The sequence below is a fragment of the Zonotrichia albicollis genome, chromosome 4 (genome assembly GCF_047830755.1).
Source record: "Zonotrichia albicollis isolate bZonAlb1 chromosome 4, bZonAlb1.hap1, whole genome shotgun sequence".
Taxonomy (NCBI): domain Eukaryota; kingdom Metazoa; phylum Chordata; class Aves; order Passeriformes; family Passerellidae; genus Zonotrichia; species Zonotrichia albicollis.
The window spans coordinates 2125341-2141842 of NC_133822.1; the positions used below are offsets into that span (position 1 = coordinate 2125341).

The 16502-nt window shown below is 49.8% G+C and overlaps 1 protein-coding gene across 1 annotated transcript in view; it reads right to left on the reverse strand.

The window, feature by feature from the left end:
- LOC102072566 (uncharacterized) overlaps window positions 1–16502 on the reverse strand; it is a 188983-nt gene that overhangs the window by 163281 nt on the left and 9200 nt on the right. Inside the window, exons 2-8 of the mRNA XM_074540384.1 lie at window positions 14517–14656; window positions 11849–12023; window positions 10871–11030; window positions 10100–10193; window positions 7758–7931; window positions 5019–5173; window positions 2483–2612 (exon numbers count right to left, since the gene is read on the reverse strand). Of these exons, the coding sequence (XP_074396485.1) occupies window positions 2483–2612; window positions 5019–5173; window positions 7758–7931; window positions 10100–10193; window positions 10871–11030; window positions 11849–12023; window positions 14517–14592 (964 nt within the window). The 5' untranslated portion in view covers window positions 14593–14656. The remainder of the gene's footprint in view (window positions 1–2482; window positions 2613–5018; window positions 5174–7757; window positions 7932–10099; window positions 10194–10870; window positions 11031–11848; window positions 12024–14516; window positions 14657–16502) is intronic.

Genomic DNA, 16502 nt, shown 5'->3' on the forward strand with positions numbered 1-16502 from the left:
GGAAGGAAGGAAGGAAGGAAGGAAGGAAGGAAGGAAGTGGCGGAAGGAAGGAAGGAAGGAAGTGGCGGAAGGAAGGAAGGAAGGAAGGAAGGAAGGAAGGAAGGAAGGAAGGAAGGAAGGAAGGAAGGAAGGAAGGAAGGAAGGAAGGAAGGAAGTGGCGGAAGGAAGGAAGTGGCGGAAGGAAGGAAGGAAGTGGCGGAAGGAAGGAAGGAAGTGGCGGAAGGAAGGAAGGAAGGAAGTGGCGGAAGGAAGGAAGGAAGGAAGTGGCGGAAGGAAGGAAGTGGCGGAAGGAAGGAAGGAAGTGGCGGAAGGAAGGAAGTGGCGGAAGGAAGGAAGTGGCGGAAGGAAGGAAGGAAGTGGCGGAAGGAAGTGGCGGAAGGAAGTGGCGGAAGGAAGTGGCGGAAGGAAGTGGCGGAAGGAAGTGGCGGAAGGAAGTGGCGGAAGGAAGTGGCGGAAGGAAGTGGCGGAAGGAAGTGGCGGAAGGAAGTGGCGGAAGGAAGTGGCGGAAGGAAGTGGCGGAAGGAAGGAAGGAAGGAAGGAAGGAAGTGGCGGAAGGAAGGAATAATTCTTTAAAAACCCCTCAAGCAAAGCAGGATTGGAGCTTCATCCCAGGAGCAGAGTGGGATTAGGGAACTCCGAAAATCCCTAAAAGCAGAGGGGGTGAAAGTCCAGTCCCACTTTCAAATGTTCTCCTGACACATCCCCATGTCCTGTCTTGGGAACGGAGATTCCTCCTTTGGGTGGGGACGCCCCTCAAAGTCACCCCTTTATTTATTCATCCTGTCAGAGACCTTCCCTCTAGAAGACACACAATTCCGGACATCATGGGGAGGGAACAAAAGGCAGGGAAGGAAGGAAGGAATAATTCTTCACAAAACCCCTCAGGCTAAGCAGGACTGGGGCTTTATCCTGGGAGCAGAGTGGGATTAGGGAACTCTGAAAATCCCTAAAAGCAGAGGGGGTGAAAGTCCAGTCCCACTTTCAAACGTTCTCCTGACACATCCCCATGTCCTGTCTTGGGAATGGAGATTTTCCTTTGGGTGGGGACGCCCCTCAAAGTCACCCCTTGAGGGTCAGCAGAAGAGATCTGCCCCTGGATATTGGTCTGGGTGAGTGACATCAATCTCTACTTCAATAAATTTTTTTGTTAATTTTATTAAAATAACTTTAATATAATTAATTCAATATAATTACTATGGTATAATTACTTTGATAAAGTGCACGATTCTGTCCTATCCTGGTAGTTTTAGCTTCTCTACTGTGCAGTAAATAATTCTGATTAAGATCCTTTCATCTACTTATTTATTATAAGGAATCATGAATTTTAACATTAAGTTTATATAATATAAATAAACCTGGTTTGCCATCTTTAATCCTTGGACAAAGGTTCAGCCACACCTCTGTAATTCCTTAGATTTATTGCATTGACAGCCTGGGGTTGGGATTGGATCCAGCCCCGTCCAGGCTCCTCTTGGAGGAATTTGGAAAGCCAAGGAGCTTCCTGCACCTCAGGACTCAATGGAAGCTTCTCTAATAAAATTTGAAGCTCCAAACCCATGCCTCCATCCATCCATCCATCCATCCATCCATCCGTCCGTCCGTCCGTCCGTCCACCCATCCATCATACCTCCATCCCACCATGCCATCTATCCTGCTATCCATCTCACCATCCATCCCTCTCTCCATCATCCATCCATCCCACCATGCCACCATCCATCCATCATCCATCCATCTGTCCATCCCTCTGTCGTCCATCCCTCGTCCATCCCAACATTCCATCATCCATCTATTCCTCCCTCTCTCATCCATCCATCCATCATCCATTCATCCCTCCATCCATCAATCATCCATCCCTCCATCCATCAATCATCCATCCCACCATCCATCACACCATTCCATCATCCATCTATCCTGCTATCCATTTATCCACCCATTCCTCCCTCCCTCATCCATCCATCCATTCCTCATCCATACATCCATCCTACTATCCATCCATCATCCATTCCTCCCTCCCTCCATCATCCATCCATCCATCTCCATCCCTCCATTCCTCATCCATCCATCTCCATCCCTCCATTCCTCATCCATCCATCCATCCATCTCCATCCCTCCATCTCCATCCCTCCATTCCTCATCCATCCATCCATCCATCCATCTCCATCCCTCCATTCCTCATCCATCCATCCATCTCCATCCCTCCATTCCCCATCCATCCATCCATCTCCATCCCTCCATTCCTCATCCATCCATCTCCATCCCTCCATTCCCCATCCATCCATCCATCTCCATCCCTCCATTCCTCATCCATCCATCCATCCATCCTGCTATCCATCCCACCTCCCTCCCTCTCTCATCCATCCATCCATCCATCCATCATTCCTCCATCCATCATCCATCCACCCCACCCATCCCTCCATCATCCCTCCATCCTTTTTCCAAGCCTCCATCCCTCATCCCTCCACCCATCCCAGGGGACCCTCACCTGTTTTCCCTTTGGTGGCCGCAGGCTCCCCGAGGGTCCCTCCGTAGCTGGCCCTCACCGTCAGCACGTACTTGGTGCTGGGCTTCAGACCTGTCACCAGCACCGTGGTGGTGTCCCCGTCCACCTCCATCTGCCACACAGGGGGACAAGGGACACCGCTGTCACACCCGCACAGAACACCAGGCCACCTGCCACACCTGCTCCAGGTGACTGCCATGAGCAGGAGCCTCTTAAACCCTCACCCAGAGGTTGTGATCCTCAAATTGTGGAATAGCCCAGGAAATAAAACGTGGGGAGTGCATTAAGGGTAAAGGTGATCTCAAATTCCTTTGAAGAAAATGGAGGGAAAACAACCAAGAAAGTTCCTTTTTAAGCTCAGGGAAGGAATTTTTGATGTAACCTGAGGGCAGGAGATGGAAACAGAAGTTCAGGATCTCATAATAACAGGGAAAACACAGAAGCTGCCAAGGATGATCATTCCAGTTAAATACAATTTTAATAATTAATACAATTAATAATCTCCACCTTAATAATTTAAGCTTTCATAGCTTTGTTCTATTATTAGGAATCAAAGCTTTTAGGGCATGTGTCTTCTGCCCTTCAGTCTAACTCCCAAACTTTGTGCAGTGTGGGATGAGCTGGAGCACACGGCAGCATCACAAGGACATGGAAAATCCCCAAATCCGCGGAGATCTCACCAAAATGAACAGCCCTGGCAGCAGGAGGAGCAGGAGATGCTGCCAGAGAGGCTGGATGGGATGGAGTGGTGGCATCATAAAGATAAGGAGAGGAAGGATTGGATATTGGGAAAGTTGGGTGCCACCTCCTAACCCAGCATGACCCCCCCCAAAACTGGGAGCACTGGGAAAATCCAGCACTGGGAATTGTAACTGGTGGATCCCATGGTGGATCCACACCCATGGTGGATCTACAGCTTCACTACAACCCTCAGGAATTCCTGCTAATTCCATTGTGACCTCAATGGCTGAGGGACATGGTGTCTCCTCCTAACTGGGCTGTGACCTCAACATGGGACGAACACCCAACTTTGGGAACTGAAACTGGTGGATCCCATGGTGGATCCTCACTCATGGTGGATCTACAGCTTCACTTCAACCCTCAGGAATTCCTACCAATCCTGCTGTGTCCAGGACGGCTGAGGGATGTGGTTTGACCTCCTAATTAGGCCCTCAAAAGAGGATGAACTCCCAACTTTGGGAACTGAAACCCAACACTGGGGACTGAAACTGGTGGATCCCATGGTGGATCCACACCCGTGGTGGATCTACAGCTTCACTTCAACCCTCAGGAATTCCCACCAATGCCGCTGTGGTCAGGATGGCTGAGGGACATGGTGCCACCTCCTAACCAGGCCGTGGGATCAACATGGAATGACCCTGCAACATTTGGGAAAGGAAGCCCAACATTGGGAACTGAAACTGGTGGATCCAACGATGGATCTACACCTTCACTTCAACCCTCGGGTATTCCCACCCATCCTGCTGTGCCCAGGATGGCTGAGGAACATGGTGTCTCCTCCTAACTGGGCTGTGACCTCAACATGGGATGAAGCCCCAACTTTGGGAACTGAAACTGGTGGATCCCATGGTGGATCCACACTCATGGTGGATCTACAGCTTCACTTCAACCCTCAGGAATTCCCACCAATGCCACTGTGCTCAGGATGGCTGAGGGACATGGAGTGACCTCCTAACTGGGCTGTGACCTCAACATGGGACGAACGCCCAACTTTGGGAACTGAAACTGTGGATCCCACGGTGGATCTACAGCTTCACTTCAACCCTCAGGAATTCCCACCAATTCCATTGTGACCAGAATAGTTAGGGAACATGGTGCCACCTCCTAACTGGGCTGTGGGATCAACATGGGATGAACCCACAACATTGGGAAAGGAAATCCAACATTGGGAACTGAACTCAACACTGAGAACTGAAACTGGCAGGTCCCATGGTGGATCTACACCTTCACTTCAACGCTCAGGAATTCCCACCAATTCTGCTGTCCCCAGGATGGCTGAGGGATGTGGTTTGACCTCCTAATTAGGCCCTCAAAAGAGGATGAACTCCCAACTTTGGGAACTGAAACCCAACACTGGGGACTGAAACTGGTGGATCCCATGGTGGATCCTCACTCATGGTGGATCTACAACTTCACTTCAACCCTCAGGAATTCCCACCAATGCTGCTGTGGTCAGGATGGCTGAGGGACACGGTGCCACCTCCTAACCAGGCTGTGGGATCAACACGGAATGACCCTGCAACATTGGAAAAGGAAACCCAACATTGGGAACTGAAACTGGTGGTGGATCCACACCTTCACTTCAACCCTAAGAAATTCCCACCAATTCTGCTGTGTCCAGGACATGGTGCCACCTCCTAACTAGGTTGTGCCCTCAACACAGTATGACCCCACAACACTGGGAACTGCACCCCAACATTGGGAACTGAACCCCAACTGGTTCATCCTTCCTTCCCTGAACTTGGAATTTGGGTGTAACACGGGAACCTGACCCTACCTGTCTCTGGTGCTCCGGCTGCCCCGGTGGCAGCGAGGGGTGGACATGGACATGGTACCCTGTCACCCTGCCCGTGGCTGCCACCCACGAGAGCCTCAGGGAGCTGTGGCCATGCTCGCTGACACGCAGCTCCCGAGGGCCCAGGATCTGCTCAGCTGCAAGAACACAAAGGAAAGAGCTTGGATTGGATCCCACCATGTGTGGAAGTTCATGGATGGAGTCAACACATTCCACACAGAGAAAGCCATGGGCGTCGCTCAGGTTGGGAGCACAAGGACACCTGGGATCTCTTTCCAGACAGGAGATGATCCAGCAGGAATTTTTTTTTTTTTGGCCAGTTTTTTGGCAGCACAAAGCAGGAAACCAAAATTTTTTTGGTTGCACTTCCCCATTGAACAGCTGGTTAATGCACGGGGCAGCAGCTCCTCCCTGCCCTTCGCCTTCCCAACACTGCAGAAATCTGCCAGGAAGCTTGGACTCTCCATGGAATGTCACAGGAAGCCTGGATTTTCCATGGAATGTCACAGGGAGCCTGGATTTTCCATGGAATGTCACAGGGAGCCCTGAAGTGCTGCAGAACCACAAAAGAAGCCAAAAAAAAAAAAAAAAAAAAAAAAAAAGAAAAAGAGAGACTTGGAGATCTCCTTCTGGAAATCTCCTTCTGGAAATCTCCTTCTGGAAATCTCCTCCTGGAAATCTCCTCCTGGAAATCTCCTCCTGGAAATCTCCTCCTGGAAATCTCCTCCTGGATCTTCAGCAGGGAATGGAGTTCTTCCCCAGACCTGAGCTGTGCTTCCAGAATTCCCTGTGATGAACCCACAAGAAAAAAACCCAAGGAGCAGAAATGCTGCTCCATCCCATTGCTGCTCCTTTTGGTTGATCAAGCATTAAAATCAAAAAATAGGGATACAAGGATCTGATATCCTTAACAAAATAAAAAAAAATAGGGATATCGGGATCTGGTATCCCTAAAAAAAATCAAAAAATAGGGACACCAGGATCTGATATCCCTAAAAAAATTTAAAAATAGGGATACCAGGATCTGATATGACTAAAAAAAAATAGGGATACCAGGATCTGATATGCCTAAAAAAATAAAAAAATAGGGATACCAGGACCTGATATCCCTAAAAAATCAAAAAATAGGGATACCAGAATCTGGTATCCCTAAAAAAGAAATCAAAATATAGGGATACCAGGATATGGTATCCCTAAAAAAATGAAAAAAATAAGGATACCAGGATCTGGTATCCCTAAAAAAAAAAAATCAAAAAATAGAGACACCAGGATCTGGTATCCCTAAAACAAATCAAAAAATAGGGATACCAGGATCTGGTATCCCTAAAAAAATAATAAAAAAATAGGTATACCAGGATCTGATATGCCTAAAAAAAAAAAATAGGGATACGAGGACCTGATATCCCTAAAAAAATCAAAAAATAGGGATACCAGAATCTGGTATCCCTAAAAAAGAAATCAAAATATAGGGATACCAGGATCCCTAAAAAACTATCAAAAAAATAGGGATACCAGGATCTGGTATCCCTTAAAAAAAATTCAAAAAATAGGGACACCGGGATCTGGTATCCCTAAAAAAAAAAAATCAAAAAATAGGGATATCAGGATCTGGTATCCCTAAAACAAATCAAAAAATAGGGATACCAGGATCTGATATGCCTAAAAAAAAAAAAATAGGGATACCAGGACCTGATATCCCTAAAAAAATAAAAAAATAGGGATACCAGGATCTAGTATCCCTAAAAAAAAAATATCAAAAAATAGGGATACCGGGATCTGATATCCCTAAAAAAAAAAAAAAATCAAAAAATAGAGACACAAGGATCTAGTATCCCCAAAAAAAAAAAAAATAGGGATATCAGGATCTGATATCCTTAAAAAATAAAAAAATAAACAAACCATGGAGATGCAGCCACAAGAAAAGCACCCAGGACCACTGTCCCCAAGCAGGAGTTGGCTGCTCCTCCGGCATCACCCAACCCCTCCAGCTCCCTCAGAGGGACGTGGTGGGAAGTTCATCCCCATGGAAGCACATCCCGAGGCTGGTTGGAGCAGAAGGGAAGCAGGACCAGGGGTGTGGGATCTCAGGATCTGAGTCCTGGGATGCCGGGCCTCCGAGACCACCCTTGGGGGGCCCGGGAGTCCTGGAATGTTCCAGAAGTGTCTGGTGGCTGCACTTTGATCCTACACAGGAGACGACACCTGTATGAGGACAGGAGGATTTCACCGGGGTGAATGGCGAAAAGATTAGCTAATTAGAGAGTGAGACACAGGGTTTAGGATTTATGTACAGGGGGGTTTGGAGGAGTAAGATGGAGGAATTGGGGCGTGTCCTGTCCTTCTTCTTCTTCTTCCTCTTCTCCTCCATCTTCTTTGGCCACGGTGGCACCTTTGGATTGGTTATTACTGAGAGTGCACCGAGTTATAAGAATAAATGGTATTGGGGAAAAATGATAAATATTGTACACGTAACCATGGGTATAAAGATACGTGGCGGTCCGGGGGACGGCACAGTGTGCTCATGGCTGGCTGCTGAGCAGATCTCTGTTCGGGCTGAAAGAAAATCTTTTAGATAAACAATTAATAAACATAAAAACCGAAAGAAGAACTGAAGCCTCTTCTCGTCCTTCGATACGCGGGCTGCCCCAAGGCCACCCCGGGCCTTCACAGGCCCCTCAAACAGCCGAGATAAACCGGACACAGGGGAGAACCCGGCCACACCTTGCGCCCTGTGCCTGACGGGCCGCGGCGGCTCCGAGGCGGTGAAGCAGAGCCTCCGAGAGAGCTTGGGAGCCACATCTGGGAGCAGCTGGAAATCCTCCACGTGAAGCAGGTGCTCCGCAGTGGGATCTGAAGCAATCCTGCCCAGCTCGTTCCTGTCAGCATCCTTGATCCCTAGGGGAGGGAAAGAGGACATCAAACACCATCCGTGGGGCAGGGCAGGCTTTGGGAAGGGGGAGATGTCGCAGACATTTCTTCATAGAAATCCTTTCTTTGGGATTTCTCCTTCTTCTGGGAAGCAGAGCCCCAGAAGAAGAATGTAAACAATTGTTATCAGCTGCTGTGAAATGTAGCAGGTGTCCCTGTGATTGGCTCATCTTCCTTGTGTACCATTAAAGGCCAATCACAGGAGCAGCTCAGGGACAGATTCCCTGCACACAGAACTTTGTTATTCATTCTTTCTATTCTATTCTTGGCATAGCTGCTCTCTGCAACCTCTCTTTTTCTTCCTTTTAGTGTAGTTATAATGTATTATATATCCTATATCAATAAATCAGCCTTCTGATCAAGAAACAAGATTCTCGTCCTTCTCTCACCACAGTGACCGTCTAAGGTCGCTGTAATAGGGAGAAACGTGCTGGGCTTTGAGTTTGACGCCAATTTTGGGTTGTGATGCCAAGGAAAAGGAGGGAACAAGGAATGGAGCCTCAAGCTGGGTGGGGGAAGCAGAGGAAGATTCTTCCAAAAGGGAAAAGAGGTCAGGATTTCTCAGTGCTGCTAATGGTCTGAGAAATGGGGGAAAACAGGAACAGGGCAGGATCTGGCCTTGTCCTTCCCATTGGGTACAGAGACATTCCCGTGCTGAGCAGACAATGGGATTTTGGGAGGCTGTTTGAAAATTCCAGGGTGTTCCTGTGGTTGAACCAAAAAAGGGGGAGCAACCCACCCAACAAACCAATCCTTCCCCAATTTCACCTCACTTTGGTTCAAATCGACCTGGTTGCTCTTTGTGTTGAAACCCCAGCACCCTTCCAGTCATTCCCTGAGATATTTGGGGAAGGGAAGGATTTGGCTGGTGGAATTTCACTCTTGGGGATGGGAGGAGCAGCAGAACCTTTTGTTGCTCATGGAATTATTCTGAGGGATATTTTTGAGTCAATCTCTGAGTCCCATTAAAAGAAAACTTCAGAAGAAAAAGCATTTTCAATTTTTTTTTTTTTTCTCCTAAATGTCACATCAAAACATTTTGACTTTCATGGAACTATTTATTGAACCCCTTCTGAATTCCCACGTGGCTTTGACAGATACAAAACCACAGATTCTCACTAATAATAAACCAGTTTTTGACAACAACAACAAAAACATCCAAGAACACAACAATTTTCCTGGACTTGCAGGAAAGGCTGAGCCTGGGGAGGGGAGCAGATTTTAGGAAAAGGGTGTTGAGAATCAGGAGTATTCCCCGGGGAGAAGAATGAGGGTTGGTCACACAGGAGAAAGACCAGGGTTGGTCACACGGGAGAAGGACCAGGGTTGGTCACACGGGAGAAGGACCAGGGTTGGTCTCACGGGAGAAGGACCAGGGTTGATCACACGGGAGAAGAACCAGGGCTGGTCACACGGGAGAAGGACCAGGGTTGGTCACACGGGAGAAGAACCAGGGTTGGTCACACGGGAGAACCACCAGGGTTGGTCACACGGGAGAAGAACCAGGGTTGGTCACACGGGAGAAGAACCAGGGTTGGTCTCACGGGAGAACCACCAGGGTTGGTCACACGGGAGAAGGACCAGGGTTGGTCACAAGGGAGAAGGACCAGGGTTGGTCACACGGGAGAAGGACCAGGGTTGGTCACATGGGAGAAGAACCAGGGTTGGTCACACGGGAGAACCACCAGGGTTGGTCACACGGGAGAAGAACCAGGGTTGGTCACACGGGAGAAGGACCAGGGTTCGTCACACGGGAGAAGGACCAGGGTTGGTCACACGGGAGAAGGACCAGGGTTGGTCACACGGGAGAACCACCAGGGTTGGTCACACGGGAGAACCACCAGGGCTGGTCACACGGGAGAAGGACCAGGGTTGGTCACACGGGAGAAGAACCAGGGTTGGTCACAGAAGAACCAGGGTTGGTCACACGGGAGAAGAACCAGGGTTGGTCACACGGGAGAACCACCAGGGTTGGTCACATGGGAGAACCACCAGGGTTGGTCACACGGGAGAAGAACCAGGGTTGGTCACGCGGGAGAAGAACCAGGGTTGGTCACACGGGAGAAGAACCAGGGTTGGTCACACGGGAGAAGAACCAGGGTTGGTCTCACAGAGGATTTGGTGGCCCAACGTACCCACAGCAAACACTGTCACCCCTCCATCCTGCAGGATCCGGGCTCCCTCTTCCACGGAATCTCTGGATTTCCCATCCGTGATCAGAACCACCACCTGCAAGGGTTGGGAAAAGAGCCGGGGAAGAAACGGGCTCGACATCAGGAGGTCACAAAGGGAGCTGTGGGGTTTCGCATCCCTGAAATCGCTCTCTTGGAATTAAATCCTTCAAAAACCCCACACCTTGAGGAAGCTCCCATGGAATCATTGCCATGAGCTGCTCCCCTGAGGATCTTCTCTGCAGGGCCCTCCTGCCCTTGTGTCTCATCTCTGCTCGGGGCAGGAATTCCAGGAGGAAATTCCTGCCAGCACAGGGGAGAGGATTCACCCCTACAAATCCTCATCATCAGCTCTCAAAGGAGGATTCGGTTTGGATTGGATACTAGGAAAGAATTCCTCCCTGTGGAGAGGGACAACTTGCAAGGTCATGGAGTGATGGGACAAAGTGGAAATGGCTTCCCACTGCCAGAGGGCAGGGAGGAATGGGTGGGATCTTGGGAAGGAATTCCTGGCTGGGATGGAATTCCCAGAGAAGATGTGGCTGCCGCTGGATCCCTGGAATGTCCAAGGCCAGGTTGGATGGGGTTTGGAGCAGCCTGGGATGGTGGAAGGTGTCTCTACCCATGGTAGAGAAGTGACACTGGATGGATTTGAGTTCCCTTCCAACCCAAACCATTCCAGGATTCTGGGATGAGCCATCTGCTCCCCGGACAACACCCCAGGAGCTCACCCACCTTTGCTGCCTCCTGTCTCAGGGTGTCCTGCTGGGCCAAGGCCTGAGCTGCAAAAGCCAGGGCTGAGCCTGTGTGGAGGCTGCTGCCTTTGGAGGAGAGATCCTGAGCTGCATCCAGCCTGTCCCTGATGCTCACGTAATCCGTGAGCTCCACACTCATCCTGGGAATGGAAAAAGGGGGAATAAAGAGCAAAGGGTGCACTGGAAGTGGCCATAACCAGAAATAACATTGACATTTAGGATTTTTCCAGTTGCTCAGAGCAGCTGAGGCTGCCCCTGGATCTCTGGAAGTGTCCAAGGCCAGGCTGGACATGGCTTGGGATAGGGGAAGGTGTCCCTGCCCATGAAATCTGGGATGAAATGGTCTTTGAGGTCCCTTCCCACCCAAACCATTCCATGGATTCAGCTCATGCCAGAAAGTTCTCCTCACAGTGGTCAGGGGAGTGCAGGGAACCAGCCCCAGACCCTGGTACCACAACCCAGGGTCTAAAACTTGGGATTTGGGTGTTAAACCCATCCTTTCTGCCCTGAACTGGGAATTTGAGTGTTAAACCCATCCTTCCTGCCCTGAACTTGGAATTTGAATGTTAAATCCATCCTTCCTGCCCCAAACATGGAATTTGAGTGTTAAAATCATCCTTCCTTCCCTGAACTTGGAATTTGAGTGCAAAACCCATCCTCCCTGCCCTGAAAGAATTCCCTGTGTCCAAGCACCTCTGGGTGACTCTGCTGAGGGTTCAGCTCTCGCTCAGAGGTCCCCCAGAGCTGCAGAAGCTCCATCCATGAGCTGAGAAGCTCCATCCATGAGCTGAGAAGCTCCATCCATGAGCTGCAGAAGCTCCATCCATGAGCTGCAGAAGCTCCATCCATGAGCTGCAGAAGCTCCATCCATGAGCTGCAGAAGCTCCATCCATGAGCTGAGAAGCTCCATCCATGAGCTGGACCCCAGCAGTGGCTGGAGGAGGAGGCTCAGACCCACCTTGGTGTCTCCCCATACAGAGCCAGGCCCAGCTGGACTCCTCCTGCTCCGGTCTCGAAGGATCTGGCCACGCTCCCGATGAAATCCTGGAGCAGCCGGGAGCTCTCCTTCCCCGCGCTTCCCTCCGAGTGCCCCACCAGGAACAGGATCTCAGCCACCTCTGCTGTCCTGCAGGCTGGGGGACAAGAGGGACAGCGAGTGAGGGACACCCCCCAAAGCCACCCGAATTCCCAGGACACCAAAGGGAAGGAGATGGAGAGACCACATTTAGGTGCTCCCCAGAGCGTTGTGTCCCCCTAAATTTCCTCCTAATTCTTCATTTGGATGTTCCGACCCAGGAGAAGCTTCTCATCCAGAAGTGCCCCATCCTGGGAAGTCTCCAAGGCCAGGACAACCTGGGGAAGTGGAAGGTCCCTGTCCATGGCAGAGCTTCCTCCATCCACGCTGATTTTTGAGAGTCTTCCTCACCCCACCCTCATTTGCATCCGGGGAGAATGAGGAGGAAAACAACAAATATGGGATTCCAAAGGGTGGGATTTTCCAAAAATGGTGGTTTTGCCCTTTCCCCTACAAACGTGACAATCCCAGCTCATTCTGGGGGCTTTCCTTTTTATTTTTTTTTAATTTTTTGGGGCAAAAATTTCCCAAAACCTCGGAATTCCTGCTTGGATCAGGAGTGGTCATGGGAAATGTGGGATGTTAAAGACATTTGGATTGGTACCTTCTGGAGGAAATCCCAGCCTGGACAGCTCTATCAGTCACAGGGGGATAGGATGGGAGTTGGAATTTTCCATGAACATCCCATTCCATCCATCATGGATGATGCCAGAGACATCTCCAAACTTTGATTTATTGCCCTGCTCCCAGCCCGGAATTAAACAGCACCAGAGTCGAGTTTCTTGGTTAATTGATGGACAGCAGCTTAATTAAGCTAATTTCCGAGCTGATGCTGAAGATTCCATTAACTCCTTGTTGAATTTAAGGGGTTTAGACGGATCTGCACCTCCAAACCTGGGGGTTGTTGGAAAAAGGAGGATCCCACCCAGCCTGGGACAATCCTGGGAGATCTGGATTCACTCTGGGGGATGCTCCCAAGGATCTTCCCCACTCCTGAGACAAAAAAATACATCCATGGGGCTCTTCCCTGGAATTCCTTTTCCTCCTGCTTTTTGGATCCAGCCCCTCATCCCCCAAAGCTCCTTGTGAGCCTGCATGGAGCAGGGGAGGTGAATCCTTGTGCCATCCCCACTCCCTAAAAACCAGGAGAAGGATTCAAGGCTTCCTTGAGGACTTCCCTCTTCCATTTCCCACGTGGTGGCTGGAACCAGGTCTTGGAATTCAGAGGGAACACTGCTCCCAAGGGAAAGTGTTTTCCCTTTCTCCCCACTTTCCTCTGGAGCAGAGGCAGGACAATGAGCAGAGCCCTGATTTCTCCATGAATCCCAGATGAGGAATTCAGGCCCTGAATTCAATCATAGATTGAGGCCTGAATTCAATCCCAGAGCAGAAATTCAGGCCTGAATTCAATCCTAGAGCAGGAATTCAGGCCTGAATTCAAGCCTGAATTCAATCCCAGATCCAGGCCTGAATTCAATCCCAGAGCAGGAATTCAAGCCCTGAATTCAATCCCAGTTCCAGGCCTGAATTCAATCCCAGAGCAGGAATTCAAGCCCTGAATTCAATCCCAGTTCCAGGCCTGAATTCAATCCCAGAGCAGGAATTCAGGCCTGAATTCAATCCCAGATCCAGGCCTGAATTCAATCCCAGAGCAGGAATTCAGGCCCTGAATTCAATCCCAGATCCAGGCCTGAATTCAATCCCAGAGCAGGAATTCAGGCCCTGAATTCAATCCTAGATCCAGGCCTGAATTCAATCCCAGAGCAGGAATTCAGGCCCTGAATTCAATCCCAGATCCAGGCCTGAATTCAATCCCAGAGCAGGAATTCAGGCCCTGAATTCAGTCCCAGATCCAGGCCTGAATTCAATCCCAAAGCAGGAATTCAGGCCCTGAATTCAGGCCCGAATTAAATCCCAGAGCAGGAATTCAGGCCTGAATTCAATCCCAGAGCAGGAATTTAGGCCCTGAATTGAATCCCAGAGCAAGAATTCAGGCCTGAATTCAATCCCAGTTCCAGGCCTGAATTCAATCCCAGAGCAGGAATTCAGGCTCTGAATTCAATCCCAGATCCAGGCCTGAATTCAATCCCAGATCCAGGCCTGAATTCAATCCCAGAGCAGGAATTCAGGCCTGAATTCAATCCCAGTTCCAGGCCTGAATTCAATCCCAGTTCCAGGCCTGAATTCAATCCCAGAGCAGGAATTCAGGCCCTGAATTCAATCCCAGAGCAGGAATTCAGGCCTGAATTCCTCTGAGGATCTTCTCTGCAGGGCCCTCCTGCTCTTGTGTCTCATTTCTGCTTGTTGCAGGAATTCCATCAGGAAATTCCTGCCAGCACAGGGAGAGGATTCATCCCTACAGGTCCTGAATTCCTTTGGAGGTGCTCTGTTATCCACACAATCCCAACCTAAGAGGGTCCTGAGCAGGAATTAAAGGCACCACAGCTCCACCCTGACAGATCCATGCGTGGTTTCAGGAAAATCTGCTCGGAAAAGGGATTTTCGTCCCCAAAATGTCCCTGTGGTGACCCGGGTGTCACTTGTCACTCACCTTCATGAGGAGCCCCAGCTTGGAAGGGCCCCGTGGCCAGGGCCAGGACAAGGATGTGGATCTGGGCACACAGCATTTCCCTTGGGAAGCAGCTCCTGGGAATCCCTGGAAGCCAGCACGGAGCCTGGAGAGCCCCTCACCTGCAGAGGGAAAGAGGTTGGAGCTGGGCCCACCTGAGGGTGACGCTCCCACCCACCCTCAGCGCCAGGAAAAGCTTTTCTCCCGCTGAAAAGGCTCCTCCTGGCTTGGAAAACTGGGATTGAAATCCATAAATCCTTGAATTCCTTCATTTCTTTGCTAATGCTGCGAGTTCAGCTTTGCCCCTCCTTTCCCAACATCCACCTGAGGCAATGAAGCCCAAATGGGAATATTGGTGGTGGGATAAAAGGATGAGAAACTTCCTGAAAAGGCCAGGAAAATCAGGAATCAGCTGCATCCAACCCTGATCTCCAGGCTCCTAAATCCAGGATGGACTTCCTTGAGGATGCAGCCCACCATGCCAGAGGAGTTTGGAATTTTGGTGATTGCTGGTGGTTTAATGGCTCCCCAGAGCTGCTGCAGAATTCCCCCTCTGGAAAACAGGGAATTCTCCCTGTGGAGCAGAAGTGGTGCTGCCAAAGGGAATTTTTTTCTTTTTTAATGGGCAATCAAAAGTTCTTCTCCTGCTCTGAACCTCAACTGTTCCCAGGGAAGCATGGACAACTTCCAAGGTGGAAATTATGGATTCAGGGAGAAAAAAACCAACTCTCAATGGCTTCATCCAGCTTCACTCTTTTCCAGGGATTTCAATAATTTCCAATTAACACCAGGGATTAATGAGAATAAGGAGTCCCTCTAAGATTCCTGTGACAATGAATGTCCCAGGAGTTTGGGATGGAGGATTTCAGCTTGGAAACATCCAGGGGAAAAGCAGGAAAACACCTGGTGAGCCTGGAAATGACATCCACACCCTCCTCTCCTTTATCCTGCTCCATGGTGACTCCCCACAAATCAGATTTTCACATTAAAAACAGCTTTATAAGCCAATTTTAGAGGCTTTTCCAAGCAGAAAATTCCAGCTAGGGTTTCTTGGGAAGATCATCTGCAGGCAGAACCTTCCTCCCTCTCCAAGAAGAATTTGAGGGAAAAAAAAATGTTGGATTTTCCTGTGCAGCTGCTGCAAACAGCAAGGGAGGGGTTTGGCGTCCTGAGCTCCAATTCCTGCAAGAAATCCCAGGAGAGGAGGGAAGGTTTGGGGTGGGTGACTCCAAATGGGAATTTTGTTGGGAATCACCGCTCGTCAGATGGATTAATGGAATAAAGAATGGGATATCTGCAGTTTTGTCACCCTGCTGCCACGTGGGGCCTCTGGTGGGGGGGACGTTTGTACATCTGTTCTCCCTTAAAAAATTATTACACATCTTCAGAAAGGGAATATCTCCAGGGAAGCAGGATCCATGGCCGAGGAGAGGTGGGGATTTGTGGGAAAACCGTTGGGTTTGAAGGAGGTAGGGGTTTGTGGGATCTCAGCATCTCAGTCCTGAGGTGCCGAGCCACCGAGACCACCCTTGGGGGGCTCGGGAGTCCTGGAATGTTCCAGAAGTGTCTGGTGGCTGGACTTTGATCCTACACAGGAGACGACACCTGTATGAGGATAGGAGGGTTTCACCGGGGTGAATGGTGAAGGGATTAGTTAATTAGAGGGTGAGACACAGGGTTTAGGATTTCTGTACAGGGGGGTTTAGAGAAGTAAGATGGAGGAATTGGGGCGTGTCCTGTCCTTCTTCTTCTTCTTCTTCTCCTCCATCTTCTTTGGTGATGGTGGCACTTTGGGATTGGTCATTACTGAAAGTGCACCCGGCAATAAAAATAAAAAGGATTGGGGAAAAATGATAAATATTGTACACGTAACCATGGGTATAAAGATAGGTGACCGCCCGGAGGGCAGGGAGTGTGCTCATGGCTGGCTGCTGAGCAGAGCTCTGTCGGGCCGAGAGAAAATCTTTT